Raw genomic sequence first — 15996 nt, forward strand, 5'->3', positions numbered from 1 at the left:
TCTTCCATACAAACGTTCTTGCAGTGATTATAGAAGATATTAAATCTGATCTGCATGTTCAAAATAACACAAAGACTCACCAAAAATTAACAATGCTCTACAGGCATAAAGACATCCTTGGCAACACCATCAAAACCATTCTTGCCACTACCTACCTATCTTCTCCTATTTTATTTATGTGGTGCACCCATCCTAGCCATCCTTCAGGCTACAGTTAAAAATAAGTTAGAGACATGCTGTAATAAGGTTCCAGCAAACAATACCGCACCCACCACTATACTGCCGTTAAGGCTTTGAATTGGCTGGAACCACGTCACCACTTGCAAACCACTTATCTCCACACACTTTATTCACAAAGCCAATGACTGCCCTGCTTTTACTGTTATTCTGCTTTTCCTGTCACCCTAACAAACTACTTCAGCCTAATGAGCAACATCTTCTCAGCATATATAAACCCCACAAATCCTCTAACCAAAGTCTCTACTTGCAGATTTGCCTCTAACTACACCAACTTTAAACATTTACTGAAAGATTACCTACATAAGACTTGGATTTGCTCCTGCACTACTCCAGGCTAAACTAATCCCTCCCTCCGTCCACCTCCAGTGTACTGTAACTGTGTTTGGAGAGAAGGAATTCGTTAAATCTATTTCTTAGTTAAGGGCAATTATGTTTCTGCCTAGGTAATATTATCTAGTCTCTGTTCTAAAGAGTGTACTCTCTGTGTTTTATGTCATTTCTGTGAACTGCACCTTGTGAATACTTCAGTTACTGACCGTGTTCTTTTACAGCTTATATCTCTCCAAATATTTGCACTGTGTATATATAGGTTCACACTTTTTTTGTAAATTGAAATTGGCTTTTTACTTAGTATGTTGTTCTGTATTAGGTATTGTAATAACTTTATTTAATTTTAACCATGGTATGTCACTGTGGAGCCTTTCTCCTCAAGTTTCCTATGAAAGTACGATATTATCAGTCTGACTATCCCAGTAAAGTAATGTCATATAAATATGTAAATGTATAATCCATGAATAAGGCAAATATTAATATGGTCTGTTTTTTTCTATTAATCTCTTTGCGTGTATGTCTTGTGATCATTTAATAAAGATGTTCAAAACAAAAGAAAAAAGTGTAAACCTTGCTCAGTAGGTTGACCAAGCAGAATTTGTCTCCCTACTAAATACAAATGATTTCCGTGCTATGTAGAGCTGTTTTTCATTCATTCAGCCTTAGATGTCACTATCTCCCTTGGAATGAGAAAGGACATTTATTTTTGAGCAGCCTTGAATAAGGAAGCATAATGTTACAGTACTGTGTACAGTCAGGGATTCTTCTTTGCAGCCTTCAGTACTGAGGCCCAAAGACAGCTGCTTTTACATAGCTGAAGTACATCTTGAACTCTCTAAATGCTGCCTTATTTTATATATTAACCAGGTAGGATTACCATGTGCCTCATAATGGCATTAATACAGACACTTTCATTTAGATGTGCAGAGAAAAACTTGCACTAGAGATTTTATTATGAGTAATAATAGCTTCACTGTAGTAGAAAAGTATAACATATTAGTATCTTTACGTGTCCACGTTTCAATTTTCTATTTTTCACGGTCAGTCAGCTTGGCTTCATTTGCATTGGACATTCTTAAAATGGTTTGTAATGAAATGCCAGAAATGGGCTGGAATTAAGTGGTGATGCTTGGATAACAGCCATCCATTTAGAATCAGACGATAGATTCTGTTATGGATAATTTGAACCCAAAGTATGCTTCTGGTATTCAGTTAGAAAGTTAAGAAATAATCTGTAATGTAAATATGAAGAGGGCAACTAATTCAGTCAGTGCAACTGATAACTTTTATTTTACAGAGTTGGCTCTGTTTTTAGCTATAATCCATTGCTTACAGCTGGCTTTTTTTATTGCAGGAGGCATTGCAAAGTATTGCTACAGACCCTGGACTCTACCAGATGTTGCCACGATTCAGCACATTTATATCTGAAGGGGTAAGAATGTTCTTGTATGCCAGTACAGAACAAAATCGAAAGAAAAAATGAATGAGTAAATCAGTGAGTAAGTAATTTTAGCAATTTGAATATTTACAGAAATAAATAAGATGTCGATGTCCTTCAAGGATGCATCTGCAGTCATTACAAATGGGTTGTCCTGTCGTCAGGCAGCCCTTCGGTCGGCCGGATTCCAAAGTCTGGGTCTGGCCTCGGCTGGTGTCGCACTTCACCCGACGTCATAGCTGCAGTTATTCGGGTATAAAGGCATCAGCCGACGCCATTTTCCTCAGTCTTTCTTGCCGCGTGGCGCCCGAAGCAGAAGCTGTTCGCAAGTGCCGGTCGGTCAGATCCAGAGATTACTACTACCGAATACTACTTCGAAGACTTCTAAAAGCTAAGTACCCGTTGGGGACTCTTTCTTGCCTCAGCCGATGTCAGAGAAAGTGAATAACTGTTTATCTTGTGGGAAACAAATACCTCATAAAGATTTCCACTCCTACTGTATACATTGTTTAGGCCCAGACCACGACGTAGCAGCTTGTCTAGCCTGCGCTTCTTTAACCGGCCGGCTTAGGCGTCGGTCGGAGTTTGCTGAACAAATTTTCGGCTCTGATTTTGCCTACATTATGCCGTCGGATCCTCCGACAACGCAAATTTCCAAAAAACGAAAAGAAAAGGACCGGCACTCACGGTCCGCGGTCTTGGCCAAAACCGCGATTAAGCAAACCGCGAGTGTCTCGGTTTCGGCCGAAACAGAGCAAGAGATTCTTTCTCCATCTGAAACCATGCCTTCTACCGAGGCCTCCTCTAACCTGGTAGAATCAGCTTCTGAAATCCAGCCTTCTGTTGCGGTTTCTTAGGAATTATCAGACACAATTCCCCTGGATATTTCAACCCCTGCACGTGGAGCTGCTAGGCCTCCTGCAGCCATGTCTATTAAGGCCTTTGCCAGGGCTAAAGCAGCCAAAGCTTCAAAAACTGTGCCTGCCAAACCCCCCTCACACAGGCCCAGCACTAGCTCTCATATGCTTTCTTTGGCTGAGGATTTAATTTCTTTAATTCGTGGATCCCAGCCTCATCCAGACAGGTCCTCTCTCCCACCTCCAGAAAAGAGACCTAGAGCAGAGCCCCCTGAACCAGTATCCACTGATGGTTCCTCTGATAATCAGAACATACAGACCTTCCTGAGGCTTCTTATTCTCCTTACGAAGACTCTGATGCGGAAGAGTCCATTCCTTCAGCCTCTCCACCTGAGGAATTTTCCTTTGGGGAAACCTTGCATGCTATGAGGGAACAATTTCAGTGGCAGGGCGAAGATTTCTCAGACTCCAGAAAAAGGCTTAGAACCTTTCTACATTTGCCACAACATAGGCCTTTAGCTATACCTCCAGTTCTTTCTGTTGTAGATGATGCATTTAATGATGCTTGCACTGCTCCTGATTCATTACCTCCGGCTCCTGCTAAGCCCGATAGGTTCTACAGGGTCCCGGACACTCATCACCATTTATACAAGGCTCCTTTTGCAGATCCAGAGACTATCGCCCAGGGCCCTAAAGCTGTAGCTGCTACTTCTACTAAAATCCCCTCCCTCTGAAAGGGAATCCAGGTCCTTAGAGATGGGGTAAAAAAGTTTACACTTCTGCTACCTTGTCAGCTAGGGCTTTGAACTGCCAATTTCATATGATTCAATATCAAGAGTTTATGCTTGATCAGTTAACTAAAAAGCTTTCCTCTGAAGAATCTTTAGATAAAAAATATGTTCAGGAAATGGTACATAACATACAGCAGGTTAGTAACCATTCTTTAAAATGTGGCTATGATGCACTGGAGGCTTCCTTTAGATCAGCCATGACTGGCACAGTTATCAGGAGACATGCATGGATGAAAGAACAGGCATTACCAGACCATGTCAAATCAAAGCTTTTGGATGCACCCATGGACAAGGTCAATTTATTTGATTCCCCTGCTCAGCAGGTACTAAAAATGATGGAAGAGAAGGCGAAATCTGTACAAACGGTGAAAGATTTCTTACAGGTTCAACCTCCAAGGTTTAGCAGGAACTGGCCCTCCAAGAATTGGTCCTTTCCGGACTCCTCAAAGGCTCAGAGAGGCAGGAATAGGCGTTCAAGAGGCAGAAACCAATCCAGGGGTGCCTACAGGGGATGCCAATGGCAAGGTAACAACCAGCGAGGCAGCCACCACCACTACAACACCTCAATCACAGTGACTTGACAGTGGCACCCTACCAGGGAACAACTCGAAGCACCCTTAGGCAGAAAATTAACCTTATTTTCAAAAACTGGCATTGCATCACAAGGAAAAATGGATTTTGCAAACTATAGACCAAGGTTACAGGTTCCATTTCCATACTCTACCAGGAAGAGAGGAATGCCAAACCTACCACCTACTCAAGGGACAGAAGCTCTAAAACAAATATCTCAGCTATTAAGAATGAGAGCTGTGGAAAGGTACCATCTATGGAGCAAGGAAAGGATTTTACTCCAGACTCTTCCTGGTACCAAGAAAAGAAAACAAATGGAGACCCATTCTAGACCTGTCCGCTTTAAACACATTCCTTATTGTTCCAAAATTCAAAATGCTGACCCTACAGCAGCTTCTTCCCATGCTGGGCAAGGAGTCTTGGCTGGTAACTCTAGATCTCAAGGAGGCATACCTGCACGTCCCCATAAGACCAATTTGCAGAAGATACCTCAGATTTCTTGCAGGATCAGAGCATTATCAATTTTCAGCATTGCCCTTTGGTTTATGTACTGCCCAGAGTGTTCACGAAATCCCTGGCATCAGTAATTGCTCATTGCAGACTTCAGGGAATCCAAATTTATCCCTACCTGGGCGACTGCCTGATACAAGCGGACAACAAAAGCAAGCTAGCAGAAGACTTACAAAGAGTCATTTACCTGCTGCAAGCCTTGGGATATACAGTCAATATAAAAAGTCAAGGCTGATTCCATCCCAAAGAATAACCTTTCTGGGTGCAGAGCTGGACACATCAAAACAAATGGCATTCCTAACTGCAGAAAAGAAAGAGCAACTACCTCTCTACTTCTTGGCATTAACAAAGCAGAACCACCTAACTGCAAGAAAAGTGCTGCAAGCTCTAGGCTTCATGGCATCCTGCATAATTCTGGTCCCTCATGCCAGACTGCATATGAGAAAGCTACAGTGGTACCTAAGGAATTTGTGGTCCCAACACAAGCACAGCCTAGAAACCAAAATCCCAATAATCCCATGCCTGAAACAAGAGTTCCTATGGTGGGCTCAGGCCTGTCAATCAAACGCAGGATTACCCTTCTGCAACAGCCAACCAAGCCAAACCATCACGACAGATGCCTCAGACCTCGGTTGGGGGGGCACACATGCTGGGCAAGTGCATACAAGGCTTATGGACTCAAGACCAGCTGCGCCTACACATAAATCTAAAGGAAATGCTGGAAGTAAAATTGGCAATCCAGTCATTCAGACCATTTCTCCAAGAAGGTCAGTTGATGATAAGGACAGACAACACCACAGTTATGTGGTACATCAACAAACAGGGAGGCACCCATTCATATCCTCTATGCCGGCTGGCACTGGACCTATGGGATGTGGCCCTGAGCTACAACATTCAGTTACAAGCAATTTTTGTACCGGGAAAAGAAAACATTCTAGCAGTCATATTAAGCAGAACAACCACAGATGCCCACGAATGGATGCTTTATCCGGACATCTTCAAAGCCATCACAAGGGAATGGGGATTACCACAAATAGACTTGTTTGCATCCCCATTCAATCACCAGCTAAAGAAATTCTGCACAAGGGCGTACCACCCACTTGCTTGGAAGGTGGACTCCTATCTTTCAGTTGGAAAAACCTGACAGCATACGCATTTCCACCACTTCCTTTGATGCACAAGGTGCTTCTGAAGATCAAAGAGGACCGTCCAAGGATCATCCTGATAGCTCCAGACTGGCCAAGACAACATTGGTACCCATTGCTGAGGAGCATGTCTCGGGAACAAATATGGACACTACCCTAATCCCATTACTGTTAACACAGAACAACTACAACATCCTGCATCCAAACCTGAAAACTCTGCAGCTAACTGCCTGGAACATTACATAACAGAAAATAACCCAAATGTATCCCAAAGGGTTAAAGACATAATCCTGGAGGCTCGCAGACCTTCAACAAGAAAGAATTATGCAGCAAAATGGAAAAGATATCTCATTTGGAGTACTGCAAAGGGAAGATGTGACTCTGGTAAACATGGCCAACATCCTGGAGTACTTGGCAGAGCTCTTCCACACAGGCCTGTCCTATTCTTCCATCAAGATACATGCATCAGCTATTTCAGCACAATACAGCTTGGATCCTCCTGTCTTCTCTCATCCCCTGCTCAGACAGTTTCTGAGAGGAATTAAAAATGTAAAACCTCCCAAGAAACCACCATTGCCAGCATGGGACTTGAACTTTGTGCTAGAAAAATTGACACTTCCTCCTTTCGAACCAGCAGCAACAGCAGAATTACAATACTTATCCTGGAAGACTGCTTTCCTGCTGGCAATAACTTCAGCAAGAAGGGTCTCTGAACTACAGGCATTAATGGCAGTGCAACCCTTCCTGATCTTCCATCAAGATAGAGTGTCCATGAGAACAAATCCTACATTTATGCCTAAGGTGGTATCCAGAGTGTCATTAAATCAGGCTATCCACCTACCTACATTCTTCCCAAACCCACAGAACAGGGAGAAAGACTTTGCATACCTTGGATGTACACAGACAGTTACGCTACTACCTGGACAGGACTAAGTCCAATAGAAAAACTGACCAGCTTCTGGTAGCATATGCCACAGGAAAGGAAGGAAAACCAATTTCAAAACAGACAATCTCCAAATGGATAGGAAATTGCATTAGATTTTGTTACTCCTACCATGGAAAGAAAACCCCAGAGAACATCAGGCCTCACTCCACAAGGGCTACAGCCACTACCACAGCTTTCTTACGAGGAGTGGCTACCAAGGACATTATAGAGGCTGCTACTTGGACCTCCGTGCATACATTTGCCAAGCATTACAATTTACCTTTATACTCTAGATCCCGAGCAGGTTTTGCCACTGCTGTTTTGCAAGGGATCCTAGCTACACCATAATCTCTACTCTTTCCTCCTCCCCTTGTTTAGCTATGGTATTCTACCCATTTGTAATGACTGCAGATGCATCCTTGAAGGACATAGTACAGTTTTGTACCTACCATAAATGTAGATGTCCGATAGGAATGCATCTGCAGTCAGGATTACCCACCTTCCCCTCTGAGGTACTCCTTGGGTATTTGCCAGCCTTCAGCTAGCTTGGGGGGGATCTATTATGGTGTATTTGTTTGTATATATGTACATATATGCTTATTTTTTGTGTTTGCTCTCTACTATTTGGAATCATTGGCATTTATCCAAATTTAGCCTTCCAAGAGGGCACCTGGCATCTGGGGCAAGAAACACTGAGGAAAATGGCGTCGGCTGATGCCTTTATACCCGAATAACTGCAGCTATGACGTCGGGTGAAGTGCGACACCAGCCGAGGCCAGACCCAGACTTTGGAATCCGGCCGACCGAAGGGCTGCCTGACGACAGGACAACCCATTTGTAATGACTGCAGATGCATTCCTATCGGACATCTACATTTATGGTAGGTACAAAACTGTACTTTTTCACTGTTGCTGTACCCTGCCGAGGGTAGCTGAATGTCTGGTCAGTATACTAAAGCCGTATACCTTCCCAGTACCTTATGTCAGTTACAAGTCCTGCATGCAACAAGTCTGTACTTTAGTTAGTGACTCATGCCCGCCTAATCCTCAGAACTTCTTTGACATCAGTCCGAACGCTACATTTGAATTTGGTCTGTAAGCTATTCACAGAATTGGTTAATCTACCAAGCCTGCTAAAGGTAAGTGTCCCATTGGGGTTCCTTTCTTCCTATTTTTCCACCTTTTTAATTGGTTTACATGTCATCCAGGAAGAGGAAATGAGTGTGGGAGGCAGATTCCCCTTAAAGATAGATGTGAGAAGCGCTGTTTTTGCTTGGGTGCTTTTTAGGGTCATATGTAGTATGAGATTTGTCAGGAGTTTGTCCCTAATAGTGTCTGCAGTCGTCTGTCTTCTCTTTCCATTTATCTGAAAAGTTAGCCAACCATGTCCAAATCCACCCACCCAACCACTCAAAGAGAAAGCCAAAAAGGCACATACTGAAAGAGTTTTTTTTGTCCTGCCTCTGTCGGATGTCTCCATCTGGTTGAATGACTAGCCAGAGGACCATTCAGTGCTGCCTTCAGTTCCCATTGCCACGACCCCGCTGAAGGCCGACACAGCAGATATGGAGGGCTAATTGTTTTGGAAGGACCTGGGAGGATTCCCCAAGTCTTGGTTAGGGAAGAGGTGCCTGGTACCCTTATTGAATTTAGACAGGGGTCTGGACTCCCTAGATTTATGAAAGCTGACACACCTTTGAAAAAGAAACCGAAAACTAAGCAAGTGTCGCCTTAAAAAAGAAACGGAACCCACACAAAGAATTGCAGGATTTCACCCAGTGGCTGTTCAATGCCCATATGGCTCAGAAACCCCCACTGGGCTTCATCATTTTCAGCTTTTGTTCATTCCCTGGTCTTCTACTCCTCCTAAAAGGCCAAGGGATTCTGATTCTTTTAAGAAGGGCTCTTACACAAGTACTTGTGATCCTCTGGAACTTTGTAAAACCTATCTGGATTTTTAGGGGCAGGAAGTTGACAGTCAGGGGCCTGAGATGTAGCAGAGAAAGTACTAAAAGGGCAGCCAGAACTGAAGGGATAGCAACAGGCCGAGGAGAGTTCATCTGTAAATGTTCAAAATATCTTCTTTGGATATCAGATCCCTGAGAACAATCCCAGTTAGTGTTCCATCACTCGATCTACTGCATCTCCCAAAGGATAATTTCTCAAAATGAGAATCACGGGAGAGAGAATCGCATTTATTACCGCCTATGGTCAGAGTAAAGCGAATCTGGGAAGAATAGGCCAAGGATTTTTCACCAGAATCTAAATCATTCTGCAGTCATTACACTTGGGTTATCCTGTCGTCAGGCGGTCCCGCAGCCGGACGGATTTCCAAAGTCGCCTCATCCCTGACATCAGTGTGCCAGGGGTATATATATTGCAACCGACGCCATTTTCTTCAGTCTTTCTTGCCGCGTGGTGCCCGAAGCAGAAGCAGTTCGCAAGTGCTGGTCGGCCGACTCCTGAGATTTTCGAATCCGAATTTCAGACCGAAGTCTTCTATAAAGCTAAGTACCCCGTTGGGGAAACTTTTCTTGCCTCAGACCGATGTCAGAAAAAGTTAACAGTTGTATTTCTTGTGGGAAGCAAATACCTCATAAGGATTTTCATTCTTACTGCATACCTTGCCTAGGCCCTGACCACGACGTCACTTCTTGTCGTTTTTGTGCTAGATTTAATAAGCACTATTAAAAGGCGATTTGATTTCGCACAACACTTTTTGGCAGAAAATTTAATTATAACATGCCGTCAGACTTCCGACTACGGCGTGCACAAAAGCGCAGGGATAAGGATCGACAGCCCAGGCCTAAGCCCGATTCCGAGGCCTCGGTTGATCCGGTCTCCGGTTCTCGGTTATCAGTGAGGCTCGAAGCAGCCTCTGACTACCGCAGTTCAAGAAACCGAGACTACAGACATTTTGGAATGTACTAGGCCAGCGCAGCCTTTACTTCAGGCCCTACTGACGACTTACCTTCCAAGGGCGTGGTGCTTCTGAAGCATCGGTTTCTGAAGGCGTTTTCAAACCGACCCTTACAGTCAAAAGTTTTCAAGTCGAAGACTCCTTCCAAACCGAAAAAGGCTTCACTTCAGTCTCCTGTTCAAGGACCTATGCCTAAGAAACAGATGCTCAAGATGGCTGAAGATTTGATTTCTCTTATCAGGGGTTCTCAACCTCCTCCTGACAAAAGGCCTAGACTAGAGGAAGAATCTGCTTCCTCTGAACAGCTGTCTATTTCTTCGGATTCCTCTGAGGACCAAGACTATTCCTTCTCTCCTTATGAAGATTCTGATGCTGAGGACTCCATTCCGTCAGCTTCCCCTCCAGAAGATTACTCTTTTGGGGAAATTTACATACTATGAGGGAACATTTTCACTGGGAAGGTCAGGATTACTCTGATTCCAAGAAAAGGCTCAGAGAGTTTCTTTTACTCCCCCAACACAGACCTCTGGCCATCCCTCCTGTTTTGGACATTGTGGATGATGTCTATTTAGAATCCAGTTTCAACCCTGACTCTCTGCCTCCTGCTCCGGCCAAGCCTGACAGATACTACAGAGTACCTGATTCCCACAAATTTCTTTACAAAAGCCCAGTAGCTGACCCAGAGACTATCTCCCAGGGTCCCAAGGGGGCTAAGGCTTCCATGGCTAAAAATCCAGTACCTTCTGAAAGGGATTCTAGAGCTCTTGACAGATGGGGGAAAAAAGTTTATACCTCAGCCACTTTAGCTATGAGAGCTCTAAACTGTCAATTTCATATGCTTAAGTATCAGCACTTTCTGATCTCTCAGTTAAAACAAAAGATAGCCACCCTCCCTCAACAATCTGAATTGAAAGAAGTACAGGATTTGTCGCACGCCACCGAACAGGTAGGCAAACATACCTTGCAATGTGGGTTTGATTCTTTAGAGGCCTCTTGCAGAGCACCTGTGACTGGATCAGTTATTCGTAGGCATGCCTGGTTAAAGGAACAAAGTCTGCCTGATCATGTTAAAGCAAAACTACTAGATGCTTCCTTACAGCAGGATGTTCTTTTTGGTGTTAAAGCAGAAGAAGTTTTAAAGAAAATGGAAGATAAGGCAAAATCAATGCAGACAGTCAAAGATTTCCTACAAGTACAACCCCCTCGCTTCAGCAGAAACTGGCCAACAAAAAATTGGTCCTTTCCAGCCACTGACAGGCCTCAGAGGGGTAAATACAGGCGCCCAAGGGGCAGAGGACAACCACAAGCTCAGTATAAACCTCGCCAATGGGGCACTCCAGCCCAGAAGGGAGGAGAAGACAGGGCTCAACCCACCAGAAGGCAAACTCAATGACTTGCACCTCAACTGGCCAAACAAAGCTCTTTTGTCAGCCCCCCTGGGGGGAAAGCTGGCACTATTTGCAGACAACTGGCACATGGTCACAAAAGACAAATGGGTACTAGATATAATTTTACGAGGATACAGATTCCACTTTCACACCTTGCCAATAAAAAGAGGAATGCCAAACCTGCCACAAAATCAAAGGGCAGAGGCTCAAAAGCAAATTTCAGCTCTCATGGCCCATGAGAGCCATTCAAAGAGTGCCAACTCAAGAACAAGGCCAAGGATTTTACTCAAGACTCTTCCTAGTACCCAGAAAAGAAAATGCTTGGAGACCAATTCTGGACCTTTCAATTCTAAACACTTACTTACAAGTTCCCAAATTCAAGATGCTAACACTACAGCAGCTACTTCCCATGTTGGGCAAGGAAGCATGGCTGGTAACGTTGGACCTCAAGGAGGCATACCTGCATGTCCCTATCAAAGTTGCAGAAGATGCCTCCGTTTCATTGCAGGTTCAACCCATTATCAATTCTCTGCACTGCCCTTTGGCTTATCTACTGTGCCCAGAGTATTCACAAAATGCCTGGCACCAGTAATTGCATACTGCAGACAAAGAGGAATTCAAATATATCCATACCTGGACGACTGCCTCTTTCAAGCAGAAAGAAAAGACATTCTCTTACAACATCTGTTTTTTGTGAAGCATCTACTGAATTGTCTGGGGTACACAGTAAACGAAAAGAAGTCAAAACTAGTACCCTCACAAAAAAATGGCATTCCTGGGTGCCAGCTTGGACACAACGGCCCAGAAGGCTTATCTGACACCAGACAAGCAATTACACCTGACTCAGTATTTCAAAACAATGGCAACAAAGACTCAATCAACTGCAATAAAAATTCTGCAGGCTTTGGGCTTCATGGCATCTTGCATTCTGATAATACCATTTGCAAAACTGCATATGAGGAAACTACAGTGGTACCTAAAAAGTGTATGGTCTCAACACAGCCACAGCTTGGACACAGTGATATCTCTCATTCCCTGCCTTCAACAGGAATTTCTATGGTGGGTACAGGCATGTCACCTCAACAAGGGTCAGCCTTTCACCTTGCCCCCACCCAGGCAAACTACCACAACAGATGCTTCAGACTATGCCTGGGGGGCACACATGGCGGGGCAATGCATTCAAGGCCTATGGACTGCAGAACAAAGAAAACTGCACATAAACCAAAAAGAGATGCTAGCTGTACAGAAAGCTCTGACAGCCTTCAATGATCTACTTCAGCCTGGACAACTTGCAATAAAAACGGACAACACCACAGTAATGTGGTACATAAACAAACAAGGGGCACACATTCCTACCCTCTTTACAGGCAAGCAGTAATCTTATGGAACACAGCTCTGGCCTACCAAGTCCAGTTACAAGCTCATTTCCTGCCAGGAGAGAAAAACACATTGGCAGACGACCTAAGCAGAAACATCAAGGATCCCCACGAGTGGAAGCTGGACCCACAAATATTTATAAAGATAACTCAAAGATGGGGCCTACCAAACATAGACCTGTTTTCCAGTTCTCAAAACTACCAGCTGACAAAATTTTGTACAAGGACATTCCACCATCAAGCTTAGAAAGCGGACACTCTCTCCTTCAGTTGGAAAAACCTGACAGTATATGCCCTTCCTCCATTGCCTCTTCTCACAAAGGTTCTTTTGAAGGTCAAAAAGGGGAAACCTTGAATGATTCTCATAGCCCCAGACTGGCTCAAATACCTCATTTGCTCACGCAGCAAGACAAGCAGATTCTACACAGCCAGATCAAAACCTTAAACCTGGCTGCATGGCAAATCAATTAAGCATTCAACCAGCCCCTCTTTCACAAGCAGTGCTGGAAGTTATTCTAGAAGCCAGGAGGCCAAGCACCAGGAAGGCTTACTCGGACAAATGGAAAAGGTTTTCTGCTTGGAACCAACTAAAGGCCAAGACACAGCTCCGCCTCATATGCCTCACATTCTGCAGTATTTAGCTGAGATGTTACATAAAGGACTTTCCTTCTCCTCAATTAAAATCCATGCTTCAGCTATTTCAGCTCACTACGACACGAATCCACCTTTATTTTCAAATCCTCTCCTAAGGCAGTTCCTCAGAGGGGCGAAAAACATTAGACCACCTAGAAGAGCTCCTACACCAACATGGGACCTCAACTTTGTACTGGAAAAACTAACGCTACCTCCCTTTGAACCAGCTTTTTCTGCAGACCTTCAGTTCCTATCTTGGAAGACTGCCCTGCTCCTGGCAATAACTTCTGCTAGGAGAGTTTCAGAATTGCAGGCACTTATTGCAATGGAACCTTTCCTCATTTTCCATCAGGACAGAGTTTCTCTACGAACTAATCCTTCTTTCATGCCTAAGGTGGTTTCCAGTGTAGCTCTAAATCAAACCATCCACCTACCCACTTTCTATCCCAATCCCCAGAACAAAGGTGAGAGACTCCTGCATTCCTTGGACATTCACAGGCAGCTTCGTTACTACTTGGATAAAACTAAGGCTTTCAGAAAAACAGACCAGCTCTTGGTTTCCTATGCTACAGCCTCTCAAGGGAAGGCCATATCCAAGCAAACAATTTCTAAATGGATAGGCCATTGCATCAGATTCTGCTATACCCATCATGGGAAACCAGTTCCTCCTACCATTAGATCCCACTCTACCAGGGCAACAGCTACTTCTACAGCCTTTCTCAGGGGGGTTCCTACCAAGGAAATCTTAGAAGCTGCAACTTGGAGTTCAGTGCACACCTTCACCAAACACTATCACTTACCTCTTTATTCTAAGTCCAGGGCAGGCTTCGCCACTGCAGTTCTGCAGGGCCTCATTGCCTCTACTAACCCTCTATGATGCCTCCACCCTACCTTAGCTTTGGGACTCAACCCAAGTGTAATGACTGCAGCAGGGTAACACGATGAACATAGTACAGTTTTGTACCTACCATAAATGTAGATGTTCGAGTGTTCACCCTGCTGCAGTCCAGGATTTCCTTCAAGGATGCATCTGCAGTCATAACAAATGGGTTGTCCTGTCGTCAGGCAGCCCTTCGGTCGGCCGGATTCCAAAGTCTGGGTCCGCCCGCTGATGTCGCACTTCACCCGGCGTCATCTCTGCTGGTCTTCGGTATAAAGGCATCAGCCGGCCATTTTCCTCAGTCTTTCTTGCCGTGGCGCCGAGCAGAAGCTGTTCACAAGTGCCGGTCTGTCAGATCCAGAGATTACTACTACCGAATACTACTTCAAGACTTCTAAAAGCTAAGTACCCGTTGGGGACTCTTTCTTGCCTCAGCCGATGTCAGAAAAAGTCAATAACTGTTTAACCTGTGGGAAACAAATACCTGATAAAGATTTCCACTCTTACTGCCTGCCTTGCTTAGGCCCAGACCACGGCGTAGCAGCCTGTTCGCCTGTGCTTCCTTCAACCGGACGGCTTAGGCATCGGTCGGAGTTTGCTGAACAGTTTTCGGCTCAGATTTTGCGTACATTATGCCGCCGGATCCTCCGACTACCCAAATTGTTAAAAGCGCAAAGAAAAGACCGACACTCGCGGTCCGCGGTTTCGCCGAAACCATGGTTAAGCAAGTCATGAGTGTCTCGGTTTCGGCGAAACCGAAAACGTCAATCTTCAGCGAATCCATGACTACTACTGAGGCTCCTGCTACCTTAGTTGAATCGGCCTCAGAAATTTTGCCTACTACTGTGGTTCCTAGTGATTTATCAGACACCATTCCTTTGGATGTCTCTACCCCAGCACGTGGTGCTGCTAGGCCTCCTGCAGCCATGTCTATTAAGGCCTTTGCCAGGGCTAAAGCAGCCAAAACTGTTAAATCAGTGCCTGTTAAGCCCCCCTCATACAGGCCCACTTCTAGTTCACAAATGCTTACTCTGGCAGAGGATTTAATATCCTTAATTAGGGGATCCCAATCTCACCCAGACAGGGCCTCTCAGCCCCAGAAAGAGACCTAGAGCAGAGCCCCGAGCCAGTGTCCTCTGATGATTCTTCGGATGACTCAGACATTACAGACCAGCCAGAGGCTCACTTTTCTACTTATGAAGATTCCGATGCTGAGGAATCCATTCCATCTGCCTCTCCACCAGAGGAATTTTCCTTTGGAGAAACCTTACATGCCATGAGAGAACAATTCCAATGGCAGGGACAAGATTTCTCAGATTCAAGAAAAAGGCTTAGGACATTTCTGCACTTACCACAACATAGGCCCTTAGCTATACCTCCAGTACTGCCTGTTGTGGATGATGCATTTAATGATGTTTGCACTGCTCCTGATACTTTACCTCCAGCCCCTGCCAAACCAGATAGATTTTACAGGGTGCCAGACACTCATCACCACCTATACAAGGCCCCATTTGCAGATCCTGAGACTATATCCCAGGAGCCTAAGGCAGTAGCCTCGACCTCAGCAAAAAACCCTATTCCTTCTGAAAGGGAATCCAGGTCCTTAGAGAGATGGGGGAAAAAAGTTTACACCTCTGCTACTCTCTCAGCTAGAGCTTTAAACTGTCAGTTTCATATGATCCAATACCAAGAGTTTATGCTTGATCAGTTAACTAAGAAGCTGTCCACTGATTACTCCTTAGATAAGAAATATATTTTAGAAATGGTGAATAACATTCAGCAGGTTAGTAACCATTCTTTAAAATGTGGCTATGATGCACTGGAGGCTTCATTTAGATCAGCCATGACTGGCACAGTGATAAGAAGGCATGCATGGTTGAAAGAACAGGTCTTGCCGGATCATGTTAAAGCAAAGCTGTTAGATGCTCCTATGGATAAGGCCAGTCTATTTGGTACACCTGCTCAGCAAGTAATGAAGAAAATGGAAGAGAAGG

The 15996-nt window shown here is 44.5% G+C and overlaps 1 protein-coding gene across 2 annotated transcripts in view; it reads left to right on the forward strand.

Moving 5' to 3' along the window:
* The window catches only part of TAF6 (TATA-box binding protein associated factor 6), a 1437250-nt gene that overhangs the window by 707504 nt on the left and 713750 nt on the right, over positions 1–15996 (forward strand). For both annotated transcript variants that reach the window (XM_044077259.1, XM_044077258.1), the window contains one exon: positions 1925–2002. In XM_044077259.1, coding sequence (XP_043933194.1) covers positions 1925–2002 — 78 coding nt within the window. The remainder of the gene's footprint in view (positions 1–1924; positions 2003–15996) is intronic.

Source organism: Protopterus annectens, chromosome 7.part0, assembly GCF_019279795.1.
Source record: "Protopterus annectens isolate FY-2018-M chromosome 7.part0, PAN1.0, whole genome shotgun sequence".
NCBI classification, from domain to species: Eukaryota; Metazoa; Chordata; order Ceratodontiformes; family Protopteridae; genus Protopterus; species Protopterus annectens.